The 18,325-nt window shown below is 37.1% G+C and overlaps 1 protein-coding gene across 23 annotated transcripts in view; it reads left to right on the plus strand.

Moving 5' to 3' along the window:
• cacna1ba (calcium channel, voltage-dependent, N type, alpha 1B subunit, a) overlaps window positions 1–18,325 on the plus strand; it is a 90,818-nt gene that overhangs the window by 58,274 nt on the left and 14,219 nt on the right. For 6 of the 23 annotated variants that reach the window (XM_043239613.1, XM_043239607.1, XM_043239595.1 and 3 more), the window contains 18 exons: window positions 492–621; window positions 745–804; window positions 1,300–1,406; window positions 2,518–2,529; window positions 4,105–4,125; window positions 6,510–6,609; window positions 8,277–8,437; window positions 8,831–8,968; window positions 9,831–10,032; window positions 10,992–11,156; window positions 12,155–12,265; window positions 12,619–12,702; window positions 13,180–13,185; window positions 14,707–14,823; window positions 14,923–14,988; window positions 15,166–15,257; window positions 15,978–16,128; window positions 17,082–17,209. In XM_043239613.1, coding sequence (XP_043095548.1) covers window positions 492–621; window positions 745–804; window positions 1,300–1,406; window positions 2,518–2,529; window positions 4,105–4,125; window positions 6,510–6,609; window positions 8,277–8,437; window positions 8,831–8,968; window positions 9,831–10,032; window positions 10,992–11,156; window positions 12,155–12,265; window positions 12,619–12,702; window positions 13,180–13,185; window positions 14,707–14,823; window positions 14,923–14,988; window positions 15,166–15,257; window positions 15,978–16,128; window positions 17,082–17,209 — 1,851 coding nt within the window. Of the gene's footprint in view, window positions 1–491; window positions 622–744; window positions 805–1,299; window positions 1,407–2,517; window positions 2,530–4,104; window positions 4,126–6,509; window positions 6,610–8,276; window positions 8,438–8,830; window positions 8,969–9,830; window positions 10,033–10,991; window positions 11,157–12,154; window positions 12,266–12,618; window positions 12,703–13,179; window positions 13,186–14,706; window positions 14,824–14,922; window positions 14,989–15,165; window positions 15,258–15,977; window positions 16,129–17,081; window positions 17,210–17,540; window positions 17,638–18,325 lie in introns of all 23 variants that reach the window. The other 17 variants (XM_043239616.1, XM_043239597.1, XM_043239605.1 and 14 more) reach the window with 10 other exon arrangements.

Genomic DNA, 18,325 nt, shown 5'->3' on the forward strand with positions numbered 1-18,325 from the left:
CATTTGTAGATGGTGATTGGCAAACTACCAATGCTGTTTCATCTGCAAATGTTTCTGGTTATTACTTGTCTCAGCCATTAACTAATAATGGTTGTAAAGTTTAACTGTGTGTGCTTAAGGTAAATGCTAAAAGATCTTTAAGGCTAAAAGGCATTCAATCCCATAAAGCTTCATATAAATCTGTGTATCATTATGCTGTCTGTCATGATTTTGTTGGTGCAACAATATAGAAGTACTTTTATTTTACTATACTGTATACTAATGCCACATTACTGTTTGTTGACCTGACATTCATGCTAAAATCTACTCTATTGCTGAATTATTCATTAAAACTGAGACATTGCTTATAACCTGCATGAAAATATTAATTATCAGTGGTTAATTAAATGCATCTGTCTGTCGATTTAATGTAATGTTTAGGTATCACACTTCATTATGTAATTGCCTTCAGCCTCACTCTTATACTGTGTTGTTTTTGTGTGTGTGTGCAGGGTGAGACGCCTGTGCCACTACATAGTGAGCCTGCGCTACTTTGAGATGTGTATACTGGTGGTAATTGCCATGAGCAGTATAGCCCTGGCTGCGGAGGACCCAGTCCATGCAAATTCCCCTCGTAACGATGTATGTCACAGATGTTTTGTCTGTGCTGGTCTGACTGTGCAAAGTCAGATTTTGTCAAAGTTTGCCCTCATTTTCCTGTTTGTCCCAAATGACTGATGATAGTCTTTTTCTTTCACTTCATAGGTCCTGAAGTATTTAGACTATGTCTTCACTGGTGTCTTCACATTTGAGATGGTCATTAAGGTAATTTTGTGGTAAATTACACGGTTTAATTGGATATCCGGAAATAATTATTGGAAATAATACAGAATTCCCCCTTTGACCTGGGATATTGCTATTTGGTGACAGTGCATCACTACAGTATGTATTTTATATAACTAGTCAGTGTTTGGACTGAAGAACTAGTCAACTAGGTGGACTAATTATGATTGCATACTGTACTGCATGATCTTGTGTTCTTAAATAGTTTCAGTACAGTAACTGACAGATTCACATCAAATAAATCAAAGATTTTATTTTACAATAGATTCCTCATAATAAAAGACTCCTACAGTTAGGATTCTGCATAATAATAGGAACGCTGCTCACAGTGAATGACATAAAGTGTGCCAGTAATTGTCTCAAAATTTATTGTAAGGCAGTGAATTTGTTATAGAAATGGTGCTTTGATGGTTGTACTGATGGTGTCAAGGTTTCAGCTTCAAGAATCATTCATACTTATCTTTCTCCTTTGAAAAGATGGTGGATTTAGGTTTACTGCTTCATCCTGGTTCCTACTTCAGAGATCTGTGGAACATTCTGGACTTCATTGTGGTCAGTGGTGCACTGGTGGCATTCGCATTCACGTAAGTTACCTTTAATTTGCACAAACCTGCCTAAACTCCCATAAATCAGAAAGCACTTAATAGACTTTTACTTAAACGTGTTTAAAGTTTATCATTGATCTTAACTACAGAATACGGAGTAATTTGAAACACCTTTTAGTCCAAGTTCTTGCCCGTATTCTCTTATTTGCTTTTAAAAGGTTTTACTTTACACTCATTCCTACAGCATGACAAGAGTATCTTTGTCTGTCTTTGTTGTGCACATTCAAAGCTGCAAACTCCCACTGATCTGTTATTTCCTTCCTGTCCTTCTCTCAGAGGTGTGGGTCAGTTGACACCACTTTATTGAGAATGCAGTCTCGAAAAGAATGTGTGTGTGTGTGTGTGTGTGAAGGAGCTAATAAAGGAGTTGTCTGATACAATCAGCTGTTTGCATCTCCTGTGCTGTAATGGATGGGCCATTGCAACACTTTAGTATTGAGCAAATGCTATTGCTTTCTTTCTTTCTGCACATCTGTATATATTATATTTATGTGCATATATATATATATATATATATATATATATATATATATATATATATATATATATATATATATATATATATATATATATATATATATATATATATATATATATATATATATATATATATATATATATATTAGGTCTGGGTGCATTTCATTTTGTGATTTAATTACACTGTTGACAATACCAGCATAATCATTGCAGTCACAAACATGTTTTGGATGCAGATCCCTAGATTGAGATACCGGTGCTTTGGTGTTCCTAATAGACTTCTTAACTAATTTAACCAGCAAGATTTTCTTGGTTAGCGAGTGCAATCATCAGTGCAAAGGTGATGGTTTCTTCCCACATCACAAGTAATTATCAATGAGTAAGGCAAGCTGAACAGAGAGTGGGTGCAATACTTTGAAATACTTCTTCGGAATAACAGGGTTACCTCAGAATGAAGGGTCTTTCAGTTGTACTGACTAATCTGTCCTACTTCCTGTTTTTATGTTTGTTGCTGTGTTGTCACGTCAAAAACGTGTTAAACGTGAGTTTATTGATGTGCTGTCACTGACTTTGCTCTCTTCCTCTGTTTCTCTCTGCCTGGGATCACTTGAAGGAGCTTAATGGGGTAACGCCTTAACTTTCTCTGTGTCTTTGTTTCTGTCTCTCTCTCTCTCTCTTTTACTGTTTGTCTTCTTGGCTGTCTCTGTTTGAGTCAAACAATGCATAGCCCATAGGCACGTGTTGAAGCATGGGATCTTCTGCAGTGTTTCAGCCTCTCCATAATCCATCATTGAGCATCACTCACACATTTTCAGCCAGTGAGCTTTGATCGTCTTCTCCATGTCATTTCATTCCCTGTTGTCATGGAGGGCAGACACTATCGATCTGTTTCATTTCCTAGAAACATTATTACCATTCTCAGTGGGTCTTTGGTGCTTACTGAATATGGAGCATCCTGGGCGCGATCCCCACATTGACCTCAGACAGGATGATCAGTGCATGTGTCATATCATATCATATCAAAAATCACCTGTTCACTTGTGTTGGAGTGGCTTATCAGGGCAGCTCTGGCTTTTTTGGCCAGTGATTGCACCATTATTCACTTGAAACATCACATCCATGCTCCACTGGCGGACATGACAACACAAACATGCTGTACATGCTCATCTTTCTGCATGTTTTTGGATTCATGTGATGCACTGAAGATGTGACTGCTGCAATTGACCAGATCTTAAAGTGCTCTTAAAGTGCTGATATTACTATTCTATAATGACTAAATAAATTAAATACAAAACATCAAAAATTGATATTATAGTGTACAAATGATTTTAGGCGTAATGTTAATCAATTTAGAGTTTGTTAGGTACCTTTCAAGCTCAATTATTAATAAAGATAAGTTTTAAAAAAAAAAAAAAAAGATTAACTTGTTTGTTAGATGATAGGAAAGATAATTTAAATGTTAATGAGAAGTGAACATTTAAACGGATATATATCCAATATTGACTTAACTATATTTCTGGTGCACTTTCAAAAATCACAAGGTTATAAAATAAAAGAACCCCATAAATAAAGCCAAAAAAACAACAAAATGCATAAAATTGACAATACATTAAAATTGACAATATATTACCATACAGTTTAGGTTTATAGCTATTTGCTGGCATCTTTCAACCATGCTCAAGGTTCCTAAGATTGATATGAATCAGATCAGGATTGATCTTTAGCTCCACCATGTCTTTCCTGGATTGGCATGTCTTGGTATTCACTCCAGAGCTTGATTGCGCTGGTTTTCAGATCCACCCTCAGATGTTCCCTCTCTGTCAAGTGTACCCTTCATCTCTCCTCAGACTCCAGCAAAAGAAGCTGTCATTCTGTTACGTCTTAAAAGAAACAAACGGCAGTTGGAAGTGTCTGTTTCACCCACCATACAAAGCCTCTTCCTCCTTTTTGTCAGTTTCCAAAACATTTGCCTTAAAAAAATCCTGTTTCTCTTGCATACAGTCATCAAAGTCATTATGCCTTGTGTTTCAGCCTCACAAAAGAAAGTGGCGGTGCTCTTAAGTCTTTTTCATTCTCATTGAAATGTTATGTGCAATGCTCTGAAAGGATGATGTGGTTTACTGTGGTTTACGGAGGTACTTTCTGTTCTCAGCACATCATAATGTTTTGCCTTTTGCTTTGTGTTCTTCTCATTCATTAGATCACATCAAAGCGTAAACAGGTGGGGAACCCCCGATATTCTTTTTTTCCTTGATAAAATCTTCTCTGTTCCTCATTGTCCTGGGTTTACTGGGATAATGTCCTTTACTGTCACTACATATTAGTGAAGTGAGAGTATCTGTACAGGGTTGGAGCCTCTACAATAACACTGATGGCTTTCATCAGAACCTCTAAATGATTTTTGATTGGTGATGTATTGATGCGGAACAGTATTTCTCCACCACAATTGTTGTCTGGGGTCCTGTGAAAGTTATCAGGGTTTCCAGTGGGATGTTATTGAGGCTCTTTATAGTTTGTAGTGTGTTTGGAAAAAATAAACACAGGCCCTGTACAGTAAATGCATGCTAGACTAATGTGCATCAGGGAGCATGGGTGGAGTTGCATGACCTTGTTGAGCCCTACGATTGGGCCAAAGGAGTAACTTCACCATGCTGATTGGTGACCATGCTGTAAGGTCTCTGCTGATTGGCTGTTAGATTGGTGTTTATTGGATTTATAGCATAATGTATGAACTGTGCATGTGTGAGTAGACGTTGGCACTTTCTAGGGGTGATGTTGAGCCTTTGCTTAATATAAATGCTAGAAATCTGCAAATGTACTACCACTTGCTCTTGCACACGGAAAGGTTTGTTGTAGTTGTAGGTCATTTCTTTTGAAATATGTCTCTGTGCAATGGAGGGGAATCACTGCTTGGGGGGATTTCTATTGTAAGCATTTTTACAATAATTTCTTGAAGTTACTTTTTGCTGGTTCATCCGTCAGCACCAATCATATACCTGCCAAAGCCTTGTTTATATCAACGCATTATCGAAGTTAGAAACCGTGAAAAAATGAGATGCGATATGACCTCTCAGATATTCTGTTGTTCTCTCTTCCATTGCTGCACTGGAAGAACTAAACGGTACCTGCAAACTAATTCAAATGATAATGACCGGCTTACTGTACATTATCCCGTTTATTACACGGCTGCTCAAAAAATAAATAAAAACATAAAGTATTTTACATGTATAAAACCACCTTTTAAGAGGAAGAATTGCAGTTACATAATCCATTACAATGTACAAAACAATCCGCCGAGCTACGAGAAAAACTCTATACCAATTTTGCAGTAATGTTTACAGTTCACTACAGTCAATAACTGAGATGCAAGATGGCATCAGTTGCATTTGCAGGCAGTGTAATTTGAGAGGCGTAGAAGTTGAGCCAGTTTAATAAACAGCTCTGCCATGGGCTGAATGCTCTGATTGAAATATTCCAGAGAGCCGTGTAATAATTATTTTTTTAATGTAACGTAAGATAATTGGGAGAATGAATTATTACAGAAAAAGTAATTTACAGTATCTGCACTTAATTTTGTCAGACATCCAACAAAACACATGCCCTGCATCAAAGTAGGGGTTCAGTGAAGGCTATTTGAATGAATGCGATGTCTCACAAATAAAACGATTCTGTTTGCTCTTTGCCTGCATTAGATATAATGCGAAGGGCCTCAGTTATTTCATATGACCATGGACTACTTCCTCATGATTCAGTTATTGACTGTGCTTGTCCTTGCAGTTACTTCATTAAATGACATTGTAAGCTTGGCGGTTATGATTTGAGCATTTAGGAGCTGAAGCATGACTGATTTCCGCTGAGGACTGCTCTTTTCTTTAAGGGTGAAATATCTTGAATTACATTTTATTTAGCTGTTCTTTTTCTTTTCTTGCTGTTAGCTCTAGTTAGTTAATGAATACATGCTCTGTATTCAAATCTATGCAGTCAGCTCATCAAGGTGACGCATTTGAAGCATGTCAGCTTGATAAAGACTTACAAGCAAAACAGCATTGGTTCCTGAAAAGAAACAGTGCCCTTTTATAAGGGCAGGTTTCTTTGTTATCATTGGTGGTGTGATGTTGTTTTAGAATCTGATGCACAGCAGTTTGGGTTTAATTCATGTTGTCTTTCTTATTTTATGCATGAAGAGTGCTAATAATAAGTACCATTCAATAACGGGCTAACAGTTCTGAAAGAGCCCCTTAATACATAGATTTGTACTATTTTACCTGCATGCAATAAAGATACATGTATTTCATAATCTGTCATCAAAGCATGTGCTTTCGTAAAATAACACTGACCCATTGTTGGAGCATTTTCAAGCTATGACACTGAAGAATGCTGATTTCTTAGAGAATTAGCCCTCTGTGTTTATTTAGTTTGTCTATAAGAAGGTGAGTATGTTTAGTCTAGTGTCTCATTATTGGCATTTAAACAGATGGAAACATTTACATCTTGTTTACTCACATTCTCATGTGTTTTGTCTGGATATGTATGAATACTTTGATGAGGGCTGTCTAAAGCATGTTTGACCCTGTATTTATTTGCCCTTTGCCTATTTTGATCTAGTAGAGGTAACAAGGCCAAAGACATCAACACTATCAAGTCCCTGAGGGTGTTGCGAGTCTTGCGACCACTGAAGACCATTAAACGACTACCAAAACTGAAGGTACATTTTTGGTTGCAGTCTACTAATACAGCTGTCATGAGTAAGAAAGTATAGATGTTTATATTAAAAAAAAATAATTTGCTAATACAATTACTAAGGGCTGTCCTACCTTTCTGCCAAAATATGCGTTTGCATACATCCGTGATATGTTATCAGTGTGTTCCATTACACTTTTTATAGACCAAGCAAGAATGGAAGCCATTATTATTGTATAGTTTTATGCACTCAGTACTGTAATGTTTCCTCACCGGTGCATGAGACATGAGATAATATGATAATGTTGCATTCGCCAACGCAACATCCTTTATTGTGGCACTGGTTAGCCTCTGGTCTGCACATTCATGCGTTTTGGAGGAGGTGTGGCTACGTAAAATGAATCGCAGACAGGGTTGCCAGATTGGGCGGTTTTTAATTTGACTGAGCTTTAATATTGGCTTGGGCAGGTAAGACAAAATCTGGGCTGGTTTTGGGTCAGTTTGGCGGTTTTTAAAAATGCTGATAACTGGTTAACATACAAGCCCAAGTGTACATATACCGCATTCAATCAGTCATCTAAACGCATGTACACTCACTGCAAAGAGATTTGTACTGATGTTGATGTCGCTGCCACACTTTTAGTCATTAAGGAACAGCAGACAGACGTTATGATGAGTGATGGGTTTTTCGCACAGATCTGATTTTGCATGTAAACTCTATAAGTAAGAATGGTTTCTAAAATTATATTTATATAATTTTGTCGTCATTATTTCAAGGAGATAAAAAAGTAGATCTTATCAACCTTGATTTACATTCTGTAACAATATTTAAACAGTTAAAGTTTTGGGAGGTTTTTAGCTGGGTATTTGTAAACTTTTGGGCAAGAGAGGGTGGCATCCTATTCCAAGAGAATTGTTTTTAGGATTCTGTGGTAAATAAAAAGTTTAAAAGTACTATTTTATTTAAAATAGAAACAGTAATCAAAACATTCATTCATTATTTTATTAATTAAAACATGAAATGTAGAGTTATCTGCTTTGCCAAAAAGTGACTTTTGGGAGTTACCTGCCCTTCTATAAAACATGAAATATTCATATTCATTTTAATATGAAAAAACCCCACATACTTTCATTTGCTAATTACCTATATTACGTTATTACAGCTTAATCAACTGCAGTTTGATATTACATGAAATGCACAATTAAAAAATGCAATTTCTAGGGAAAAAATAAGTTATTGATTTTTGCAAATGAACTCTTCATATCTCTTAATATGTGTTTTGCAAATACGTCAGTCAGGGTTATTAGAATTTTTAAACACATTTTATTTTCAGAAATCACAAAAGCTTTTCCATTTAGTAGAGACAAGAACATTTTAAATCAACATTATTGCCTTTGATAGCACTTCATAGGCATCAAAACAAAGAATAAATGTTGTGTCACCAATCCCTGTTGCCTGTGATCATGGACGCCTGCTGCTTTCCTCACAGTGAGAGCTACAGCTTCACAAACACCTGTGATCCTTGCAGGTGTGGATAATTAGAAATCAATTATTCTCAGTTGTGACACATCCTGCAGACTCTTATCTGTTGATTCTCGAGATATGGCATAACGCTCTGTGAAATGCATTCAGCTTTATGACTGTAGTTAATAAACCGGGGTGTATTTGTATGTGTGTCTGCTCTCTCTTAGGCCGTGTTTGACTGTGTGGTCAACTCCCTGAAGAACGTGTTGAATATCCTCATTGTCTACATCCTGTTCATGTTCATCTTCGCTGTCATTGCTGTACAGCTCTTCAAGGGCAAGTTTTTCTACTGCACAGACGAGTCCAAAAGCCTGGAGAAAGACTGCAGGTAGAGTGGGATTAATACAGGAGCAGAGAGAGTAGGGGCTGGTTATCTAACACCTGCAGCTCCCCCTGCAGGTATACAGCAGTACTGTCAAAATCCATGCAGAAGTGAGTGTAGAAATTCTGACATAATGTGCTGAGTCCCAGGATTTTGGAAAGCTCGGAGTTCCACGTTTTTAATGATGAGTGAATGTACGTTTTCTTACATTTGTTCAGCATTAAAATACTTTCCCTTTTGCTCTCTGTCAATAAGTTCTATAAAATGATTAATTAAAGACCTAAAATAATGATTTTAAATTTGTACTGATAGGACCAGGTTCAAACTTGGTTCAGGTTGTAAGCAGTGTTCTGAAAACTGGCATCCTGAAATGATTGTGTCATCGACTGTGCTCATTAGAGGGCTGTTCTTGGATTACGATAAGGATGAAGTGGCGGCTCAGCCCAGGGAATGGAGGAAGTATGAATTCCACTACGACAATGTGCTGTGGGGGTTTCTCACTCTCTTCACCGTTTCTACTGGAGAGGGCTGGCCAACGTAAGTCAACATTTCCATTTCACTATACCTGTAGTACCTGATAAAGCAGCATTTGTGAGAGTTACAGAGGAAATTGCTATTATAATCCTCCAAATGTGGCGCCTAGTGGCAAAGAATAAACCTGCATTTTTCATTCAGACCAACAAGTGGGGATTTGTTTTAAAAACAACTAGTTTCAGTGATTCAAAGAAGACATATTCATTTTAATTTTTTATTTTAATACATAACAAGGATATTGGATGATTTTTGGCAATGATATATATAATGATCGTTGCATTGGCGTTGTAAGCTCCATATATGGTTATTTTGGGGAGGAGTCAGAGTGGAGATGCATATATGCTGAATCTTCACATGACTGGGATTTATAGTTTTTTGTGCAGGTTCTGGTGTGCACATGGTTTTATAAATCTGAAAAATGTTGTACATACGTAAAATCTAGCTTTTGAGCGTACGTTCACTTTTAGGATAAAATCTACAGAGTTTTATAAATGATGCCCCTGAACCAGAAGAGACGTGACCTATATTACAGAATGCAGTAAATTGTAGTGCATAACCCCAGTTACACTCACAGATATTTTGCATTATATACAGTGCAACTATTTGCTTTTCAGTATGTTTTTGTAGGGATTAGAAACCCATAAAAGTATCTCTCCCCTTCCCTTGTGTCATCTGACCTCTCAGTGGCCTTTTATTCTATCACTTTAAAGGCCGTAATCAGTTTGAAGTGGTGGTCTTTGAGCCTCTGTGATACTGGTAGCACGTCTCTTGGGAGGCAGACTAGGCTGTCATTCATGGATCATGGATCAGTAAACTGTTTTACAGTATGGATAAAATAAATTAATGTAATATTATTTCTGCACAGGGTTTTGAAGCACTCTGTAGATGCCACTTTTGAAGACCAAGGTCCTAGTCCAGGTTACCGCATGGAGATGTCCATCTTCTACGTGGTCTACTTCGTGGTCTTTCCCTTTTTCTTCGTCAACATTTTCGTGGCCTTAATAATTATTACATTCCAGGAACAGGGTGATAAGGCCTTGTCAGAGTGCAGTCTGGAGAAGAATGAGGTAATGTATAATGATGTATTTATATATAACGTTTTCATAGTTCACTCGCAAATGGCAGATTTGGTAGAAAGAATTTGTGTTTGGTATTAAACGTCTCGAAAACATGTATTTGGAATTTTATGGCATAAAAAAACAGATAATATTACAATTACAAAAAGTAAAAAAAAAATTATTTTGGTTCATTAAGTCAAGTGTAGTAAAACAAGTATTTAGACCTTATAATAAATAATAATAAATATAATCTAGCTTTTAGGCTGACATTAAGAGATAAAGAGACAGACGTTCTCAGACAATCTTTCTCTTCCAAACACTGAAGGTGTTTTTAGTGTTTAGTGATGTGATACAGTACATACAGTGAAGCCAGCCGTGATAACAGATGCAGATGTCCAGGTAGGGAATTGTGACAGGAGTAATGCATGTGCCTGCAGCAGACCACACACACACACACACACACACACACACACACCCCTAAACACACACGCAGAAACAGGTATAGATTCATACACTGACACACAGTGACTAAAGGCACACATAGAGACAGCCAGCCCCATGGAAGAGCAGTCAGCAAGATGTTCCTGTCCCATTTCCTTTGAGGCCCCATTAGACAGACCCAGTCGTCTGCAGAGCCTGTGCTGCTCCACTCTCTCCCTCTCCATATGCCAGCCTAACATGACTCACAAACTGTGGTAAAAACCCAGACCTCAGGAGAAGTCATTAATCATCAACATTCACGGCAACGCAGCCAAAAAATATCAGCGCCATTAGAGGTCTTTTTTCTTGTTCCTCCACAGGTTAGATGGTGTCTTCCACAGTTGTCACTGTTATTTGTATGATATGTTTGGATTATGAGAGAGAGATTAGGACTTCAGAAAGCCTTTTCTGAAAGATAAAGATGGACAACAGTAGTTGTATGTGTCTGTTATGTCCATTTATTCCTCTTTTGCTGTTTTTCCTCTAAGAGAGCCTGCATCGACTTCGCTATCAATGCCAAACCGCTGACCCGCTATATGCCACAGAACCAGCAGTCCTTTCAGTACCGCTTATGGAAGTTTGTGGTTTCTCCACCGTTTGAGTACTCCGTAATGATCATGATCGCTCTCAACACTGTGGTGCTCATGATGAAGGTCAGTAAGACAGTTTTCTTTTAGTAGCAGTCGAGTCCTTGGAGAGTTACTTGACAGCGATCAAAAGCCCTATTCGGATGGGACTAGTTTTACCGTTTCTTTCCGTGTTTTGGTCAACACAAATTACTGTAGATACTCTTACTGCACATACATCTGATATAATTTGATATATACATTTTTTATATATATATATATATATATACATTACAATAATAAAGAGCCACATCAACTAAACTGTTAAGACTGGCTATTGTAATATCAGTATCAAGAAAGTATCATTTCTGTACTCAATTACATAATGTTTTAATGACATGCACCTTTATAAAAAAATTAAACATGGGTTTACTACAAATAAAAAATGCAATGGTTAAACTAAAGTGATCACACATTAGCATTAGTTTTGATACCAGCCATTTAGCTTCACAATGCTATTTGTGATTATACTAATTGTAGTCAATCCGAATGACTGCAGTATACGCAATGCACACATACAGAAACAAAATGCCAAGTGACACACAGATGTACAAAACAGATCCGAATGTTAGTCCCGTCTGAAATTGTATATGAAAATCTCTGACATCAGCTGGTAAGAATCAAAACTCACACGTAGTTTAGAAAACTAGTCCTGTTCGAATAGGGCTAAAGTTTTATTAATTTTGTACATGCTTTTTATACCAGAGGATGCATAAATGGATTAAAAGTGACAGTAAAATATTTCAGTTTCAAATTTCAAGTTTTTAATTTTTCATTCAACCAAGAATTCTAAGAATTCTCAGAAAAAAAACAATTCACAAAAATATTAAGTGACATTCCACCCATCATCTTTAGTTACATTTTTAAACAGCTAGGTAACAAGTTATTTGATTGTATTGTTTTTTACAGTGTAGATTTCTGAAGAATTATGTGACACTGAATGGTGTAATGCTTGTTGAATGTTACTTCATGTGTATCAAAAGTTTTTAAAAATAAGTTTCCTCCTTGTCTTCTTATACCTGCAGTTCCATGGGGCACCTAATTTTTATGATTCTATGCTCAAGTATCTCAACATTGTTTTCACTGCTCTCTTTTCAATGGAGTGTATTCTCAAGATTATTGCTTTCGGCCCCTTGGTGAGTATCGTCACTTGGTCCAAAAAAGAGCTGCACTTAAAAGCCATCTTCAAGGAACAGTTCACCCAAAAATGAAGCTTCAGTCAAATGACAGCTTCAATGGAACATTTTTATACCTGTGGTCCACTTCCACTTTTATTGTGTGGAAAAGAGCAGCTTAGACATTCTGCCAAACATCTATTTTTGTGTTCCACAGGTTTGGAACACCATGAAGGCGAGTAAAGGATGACAGAATTTTCATTTTTGGGCGAACTAATCCTTTAATGCACAGTAAAAAGTTTCTGTGTTAAGAGTGTTAAGTCGTAAGCCTCTCCAACTGGTCCCCAAACCCTCTCTAATTCTCTTCTTCTCAGAATTACCTGAAAGATGCCTGGAATGTGTTTGACTTTGTGACTGTGCTGGGCAGCATCACTGACATCGTAGTCACTGAGATTAAAGTAAGTGAGCGGCGCTGAGCTCTGTGTTTGAGCTCTATTAGAGGAGAGTCTCAGAGCTAGACAGAGTGTAATACCAGACAGCATAGAGAGGCTGAGAAGAAAAGCCCAGACATGAATGATGATGAGCTGGATACTCATCACAGCTCTGTATCTGGCTCAGCAACAGAAGGGAGAGCTCTGGGTTGTTTTTCCAGATAAAATGAAAGTAATTGAGTAACCAAATGTAATTGGTGATGCTCATTTTGACCAAATCACTAGTTTGTGGCTCTGATTTGTGCTTTATGATGTTCTCAAGTTTTATGTTGTATTATATTGTATGTCTTGATGTCCATGTCTTTGTCAAAACTGCTGATGGCAATGTATTTGTTCTGTAACTATATTTGTGTGTGATGGCTGTTCTTGTTCTTCTGTGTTCCTTAAATGTCTTCACTCAAATCTTGGCTTGCTCCTGCCACGATTTAACATCTTCATGTATAGACTATGGTGAGTTGCTCTCTCGTCTTTGAACTTACGTCTATTTCACCATGCTGGGAATGAAATAACTTCCTATTGCAGACATAATACGGCACGTCTTCTTTACTGAAGATAATGCAGCATCATTTCACAGTCACCCCCTGTTTTTCAGTTCGCTGTGTAGTAAATAGGTCTAGTTTGAAGTCATTATGCTTTACTAATGCATATGGATCATGGATCGACATCCTTGCTGGTCCAACCAATTAAACAGTCATATTGTCTGGATTGTCAGCAATGTTATTCCAGGACCAACAAAAGATACTGATCCAACAGTGCATCCTACTTGACCATTTTTTCACAAAGAATTTTTCACACTGAATCCAATTTGGAATTCCTTGGAAAGACTGGATGCAGTCTTAATGCAGGGATCTCTTTGGCCTAAAATATTTACAGTTCTTTAAGCAGTTCAGATGTTCATGTTTTTGTGATGTTTGGTTAAATGGCACATGACATGTAGGTAAATAAAATGCTTTACTTTGATTTTAATTTCATAATTTTAGTGATTTAATTATTAGCTTTTCATCAGCTCACAAACTTTCTGCAGTTCCCTCATAAACATTTATGAGTTTGCAAATCATAGTTTGGGAAACCCTGCCTTAAGGAATTAAATTATTATCTTTTGAACAATAAAAATCAGCTTAATCTCATAATAAAAAAAATATTTTAGTCTAGTATTTCAGGTTCAGTGTGGGATTCAAGAAATTGTCTGATAGAGATTAAAGGGATAGTTCACCTAAAGATTAAAATTACTCATGTCATGTCATGTCGTTCCAAACCCGTAAGACCTTTGTTTGTCTTTGGAACAAAAAATTTGATATTTTTGATGAAATCCGAGAGATGTCTGAACTTGCATAAACGGCAGCGAAATTGTTCCAGATATCAGTGTCTCAACCCCAATTTTACAAAGCTACAAGAATACTTTTTTATTTGCAAAGAAAACTAAAATAATTGCTTTATTAACAATTCTTCTCCTTCATATCATGCGTTCTGCTATTTTCGAGAATACTTTTGCATAGCACATGTGTGTTATGCTGCTGACATATCAACAGGCATGCGCTGAGTCTTGTTTAGGCGCAGACGAAAGCATATGCATGCATCATGGTACTCTGTACATATGTGCATGTAGTATTCTCGTAGCTTCAGAAAAAATATGGTTAAAACACTGATGTCACATGAACTGTTTTACCAAAGTCTTTACTACATTTCTGGGCCTGGGAACATTTCTGTTACATTGCTACTTATGCAGGGCCAGAGCTCTTAATTTGTGTTCTGAAGATGAATGAAGTTCTTATGGGTTTGGAATGACACGAGGGTGAGTGATTAATAACAAAATATATTTTTGTGGGAACTACCCCCTTAAGGTTTTATAATATAATACTGGTATGCATGTTTTAGGATGCCAAAATAGAAACTTAATGTTTCGAGTTTAAGAGCTGACGTAAAGGGTGCTAATTGAGTAAATTAGGAGAAATGAACTTTGTGCTCCCACAGGACCGTCTGTTGAACTTGAGTTTCCTGAGGCTCTTCAGAGCAGCCAGACTCGTCAAACTCCTCCGGCAGGGGTACACCATTCGCATCCTGCTCTGGACATTCGTCCAATCTTTTAAGGTAACTCTATTTAGATATTTTCATATTGCTTGATATTAATTGTTGAAGAGTTTTTTTTTTTTTTTAAATAAGTCATGATTTATTTACCTTTACTTCCAGGCACTGCCTTATGTTTGCCTTTTAATCGCCATGCTGTTTTTCATCTACGCCATCATTGGAATGCAGGTATCTATAATTTTAAGTGCTTCATTGATGTTATTTTACAGTAAGAGATCGTTAAACTACTTTTGTGCAGTTTACTATTGGCGAAATAAAATAAAGAAATGCCATTCTGTCTACAAGTTGTGTGATGCAACTGTTTCCAAATAGATGTATTTTAAAGTAACGGGATTGTGATTGCAGGTGTTTGGGAACATTGACTTGAATGATGATACCGCCATCAATCGTCACAACAACTTTCGCACTTTCCTCCAAGCCCTTATGCTGTTATTCAGGTCTGCACATACCTTATATTTTTTAACTACTACAATCAAAGCCACCTTAGAATGCAGAAAATCTTAGAAAGGCTTTTGGGTTTGTATAACAAATCAGAATATAAAGTCTAAAAGTCTGACACATTTTGATGCAGATTAGACAGGATTTTATAGTTGCAGTTTTTCTGTAAAACGGCCCCTGAAAGCTATATTTAGCCAGATCACTATATTTAGACTTTGATTGATATCAACTTTAATAGCACAGAATTTTCTAATGCAATTAGGATTTTATGGAGAGCTGTATTTATAATTGATCAAGATATTTATAAAGCTCTGTATAAAGTATTAAAATGGAATGGAATCATAAGATCAATCTATCTATCTTGAATATTTGTAGTACTTGGTATGACTTTGGTCTCCCCTTTTGGTCAGATTGAATTTTAAAGTAGAGTATCAGCCCTATTGATAGAAAGTCAACAAATCCTTATGAAAATGTAAAAATGTATAAATAAATTTCCATCTTTTCATTATGTTCATTACCTCGAAGCTTCCATTGAGCTGAGAGCCATGATCAGACAGCACATCAGTGTGACAACAGGGTTATAAATGAAATCTGGCTCAACTGTAATTTAAATATCTGCACTTTTCCCATCATCTCCAGTCTGTTATATTCTCTGACAGTCATTCCTGCTGTAAATAGCAGATGCTGCAATTATTCACTCATCATCGTTTCTCTTGCAGGAGTGCCACTGGCGAAGCCTGGCATGAGATTATGTTGTCCTGTCTGAGTGAGCGCTCCTGTGACGCAAACTCAGGCAATTCAGACAAAGAATGCGGGAGTGACTTTGCCTACTTCTACTTCGTCTCCTTCATTTTCCTTTGTTCTTTCTTGGTTAGTGCTTGGTTAGAGAAGCAGGCTTATCATTACTGTATCTTACCATCACATTCTACTGCCACAAAATTGCTTGATAATCTTAAATCTAAAAACCTGGCTGGATGTGATGCTGAAATATTCCATTGTGTTTGAAATAGGGCTGGGTAGTGATGTAGATTTCCTGATTCGAATTGATTTAAAATCTCTAATTTGATTCTGACTCATTATGCTTTCCATTATATTCATTGGCCATTTATCAACTATTCAGTCACATTTATTTATTTATTAAGTGTATATAAAATAAAAGCTGCAGGCCAATATGATGTAAAGGTTTTAGTCAGTAACAAGAATGAAATACAGTATGAGATACAAACACAATGCACAATAAAATGATACTGCTATATCTGCTACTGACTGTGCAAAAATGACAAAATTGTATATTTTAACGCAAATGTAATGTCAATTATTCAGGGCTGTGCTTCATACCGATTCAAACTGGTAAAACACTAAACTTTTTTCCATAGACATTTATATGCATAGGAAAGCTGAAGACATGGAATCATACCATTTGTGTGAAAAAAACATTTGGTGTGACCACTCCTTAACTCATTTTTAAAAAACTTGAAAAGTAGTTTAAATTGGACTGCATTGGTCGTCATGTATGTTATTTTTGCATGCAGCCCACCCAAACATCTCAATTGAAATACATTTATATGTAGTCTTTGCATTTAATAAAGTCAAATTTAATACTCACTGCAAACTCACATTTATGAGTGAGGTAAAATATTTTACTGATATAATTATTACTTTTTTCATGGTGCTGAAGATGAGGCTTTCACCTTTCTAAAGACTTCAATTAATCAGAAAATCTATATTTTTACCCAACCCTAATTTACAATTAATGCTATAATCACAAATAATTCTTCTTGCTCCATGACCTTCACATTCTTTTCTCCCACAACTTCCTCCAGATGTTGAACCTGTTTGTGGCTGTCATTATGGACAACTTTGAATATCTGACACGTGACTCCTCCATCTTGGGCCCTCACCACCTGGATGAGTTTATCCGAGTGTGGGCGGAGTATGACCCAGCCGCATGGTATGTTTCAGCCTGCACTCCCCCGCCAGATGGAGACCTACTCTTGTGATAAATATAGTAACTGAGTTTGGCAACAGTTGAGAGAAGGAGAGTCGTTCCGTTAGGACTCAAAGGCCTTCTCAGGTTAGATCACATAAAAAAGAGAGAGAGATAGCGAATATTCCCTGTGATAATGTATGATTGAAGATCTCCCACACAATGCCCATAAGAATTGCGGTCCGTATGTGAATGGGAACTTGTACTCCTATCCGCGTCCATTCTGTCCACAACACAAATGTGCTCTCCAAGCTTTCTTCATGTATGTGTCATGTTTTGCTTGTTCTTTCCGCAGCGGACGGATTTCCTATAAGGATATGTACAATTTGTTGCGAATTATCTCGCCCCCCCTTGGCTTAGGGAAGAACTGCCCTAATAGGGTAGCATACAAGGTTTGCAACCCAAGCAACTTCTTCCACTTGTGTGGCCTCTGTGTGCAAACGCCCAGAGACCCAAACTTGAATGGCTGTGCTCAAATGACTTGCCTACACACAAGCACTTGCCCCACCAGATTTGACTGGCTTTGGTTAATGATGCTGGATGGGAAACAAAGCTTTCAAGGCCACATAATAATCTAAAACCTTGAAATAATAATAATAATAATAAGCTAAAAAAATTCAACTTGCGTACAATTGTCATTTTCACAAATCAGGGTGTTGGCACTAATGTTTCAACCAATACTAAGTGAACCTCGTGGCTATTATATGCATAAAGCGTTCAAATGAAATAGAACAGAACATTACCTGGCCTTGAAACCTTTGTTTCCGTGCACTGAAAGAGGAAACTCCCCCCGATGTCTCAGCATGCAGATGCAGACATCTTCCAAACAATGCAGCCATTCTGTCACCATCCACTCCTCGTGTCATCTCACTCACCTCTTCCATCTCTCCTTATCAGGGAACAACTCTCTCACCTCTGACCTCTAATCTTTGGGATCCATCTCTGACCCTGCCAGGCCAGGATGGCATCCCTGTCCATGACACTATTGGAAATCTAATTAACAAAAGATTTCTGTTTTTTGTCGTCTGTTTTTTTGTCTTTTTTTCATTTTGTCTTGTTGGGTTTACTTTCTGCCCCTCT

The sequence above is a fragment of the Puntigrus tetrazona genome, chromosome 5, assembly GCF_018831695.1.
Source record: "Puntigrus tetrazona isolate hp1 chromosome 5, ASM1883169v1, whole genome shotgun sequence".
Taxonomy (NCBI): Eukaryota; Metazoa; Chordata; class Actinopteri; order Cypriniformes; family Cyprinidae; genus Puntigrus; species Puntigrus tetrazona.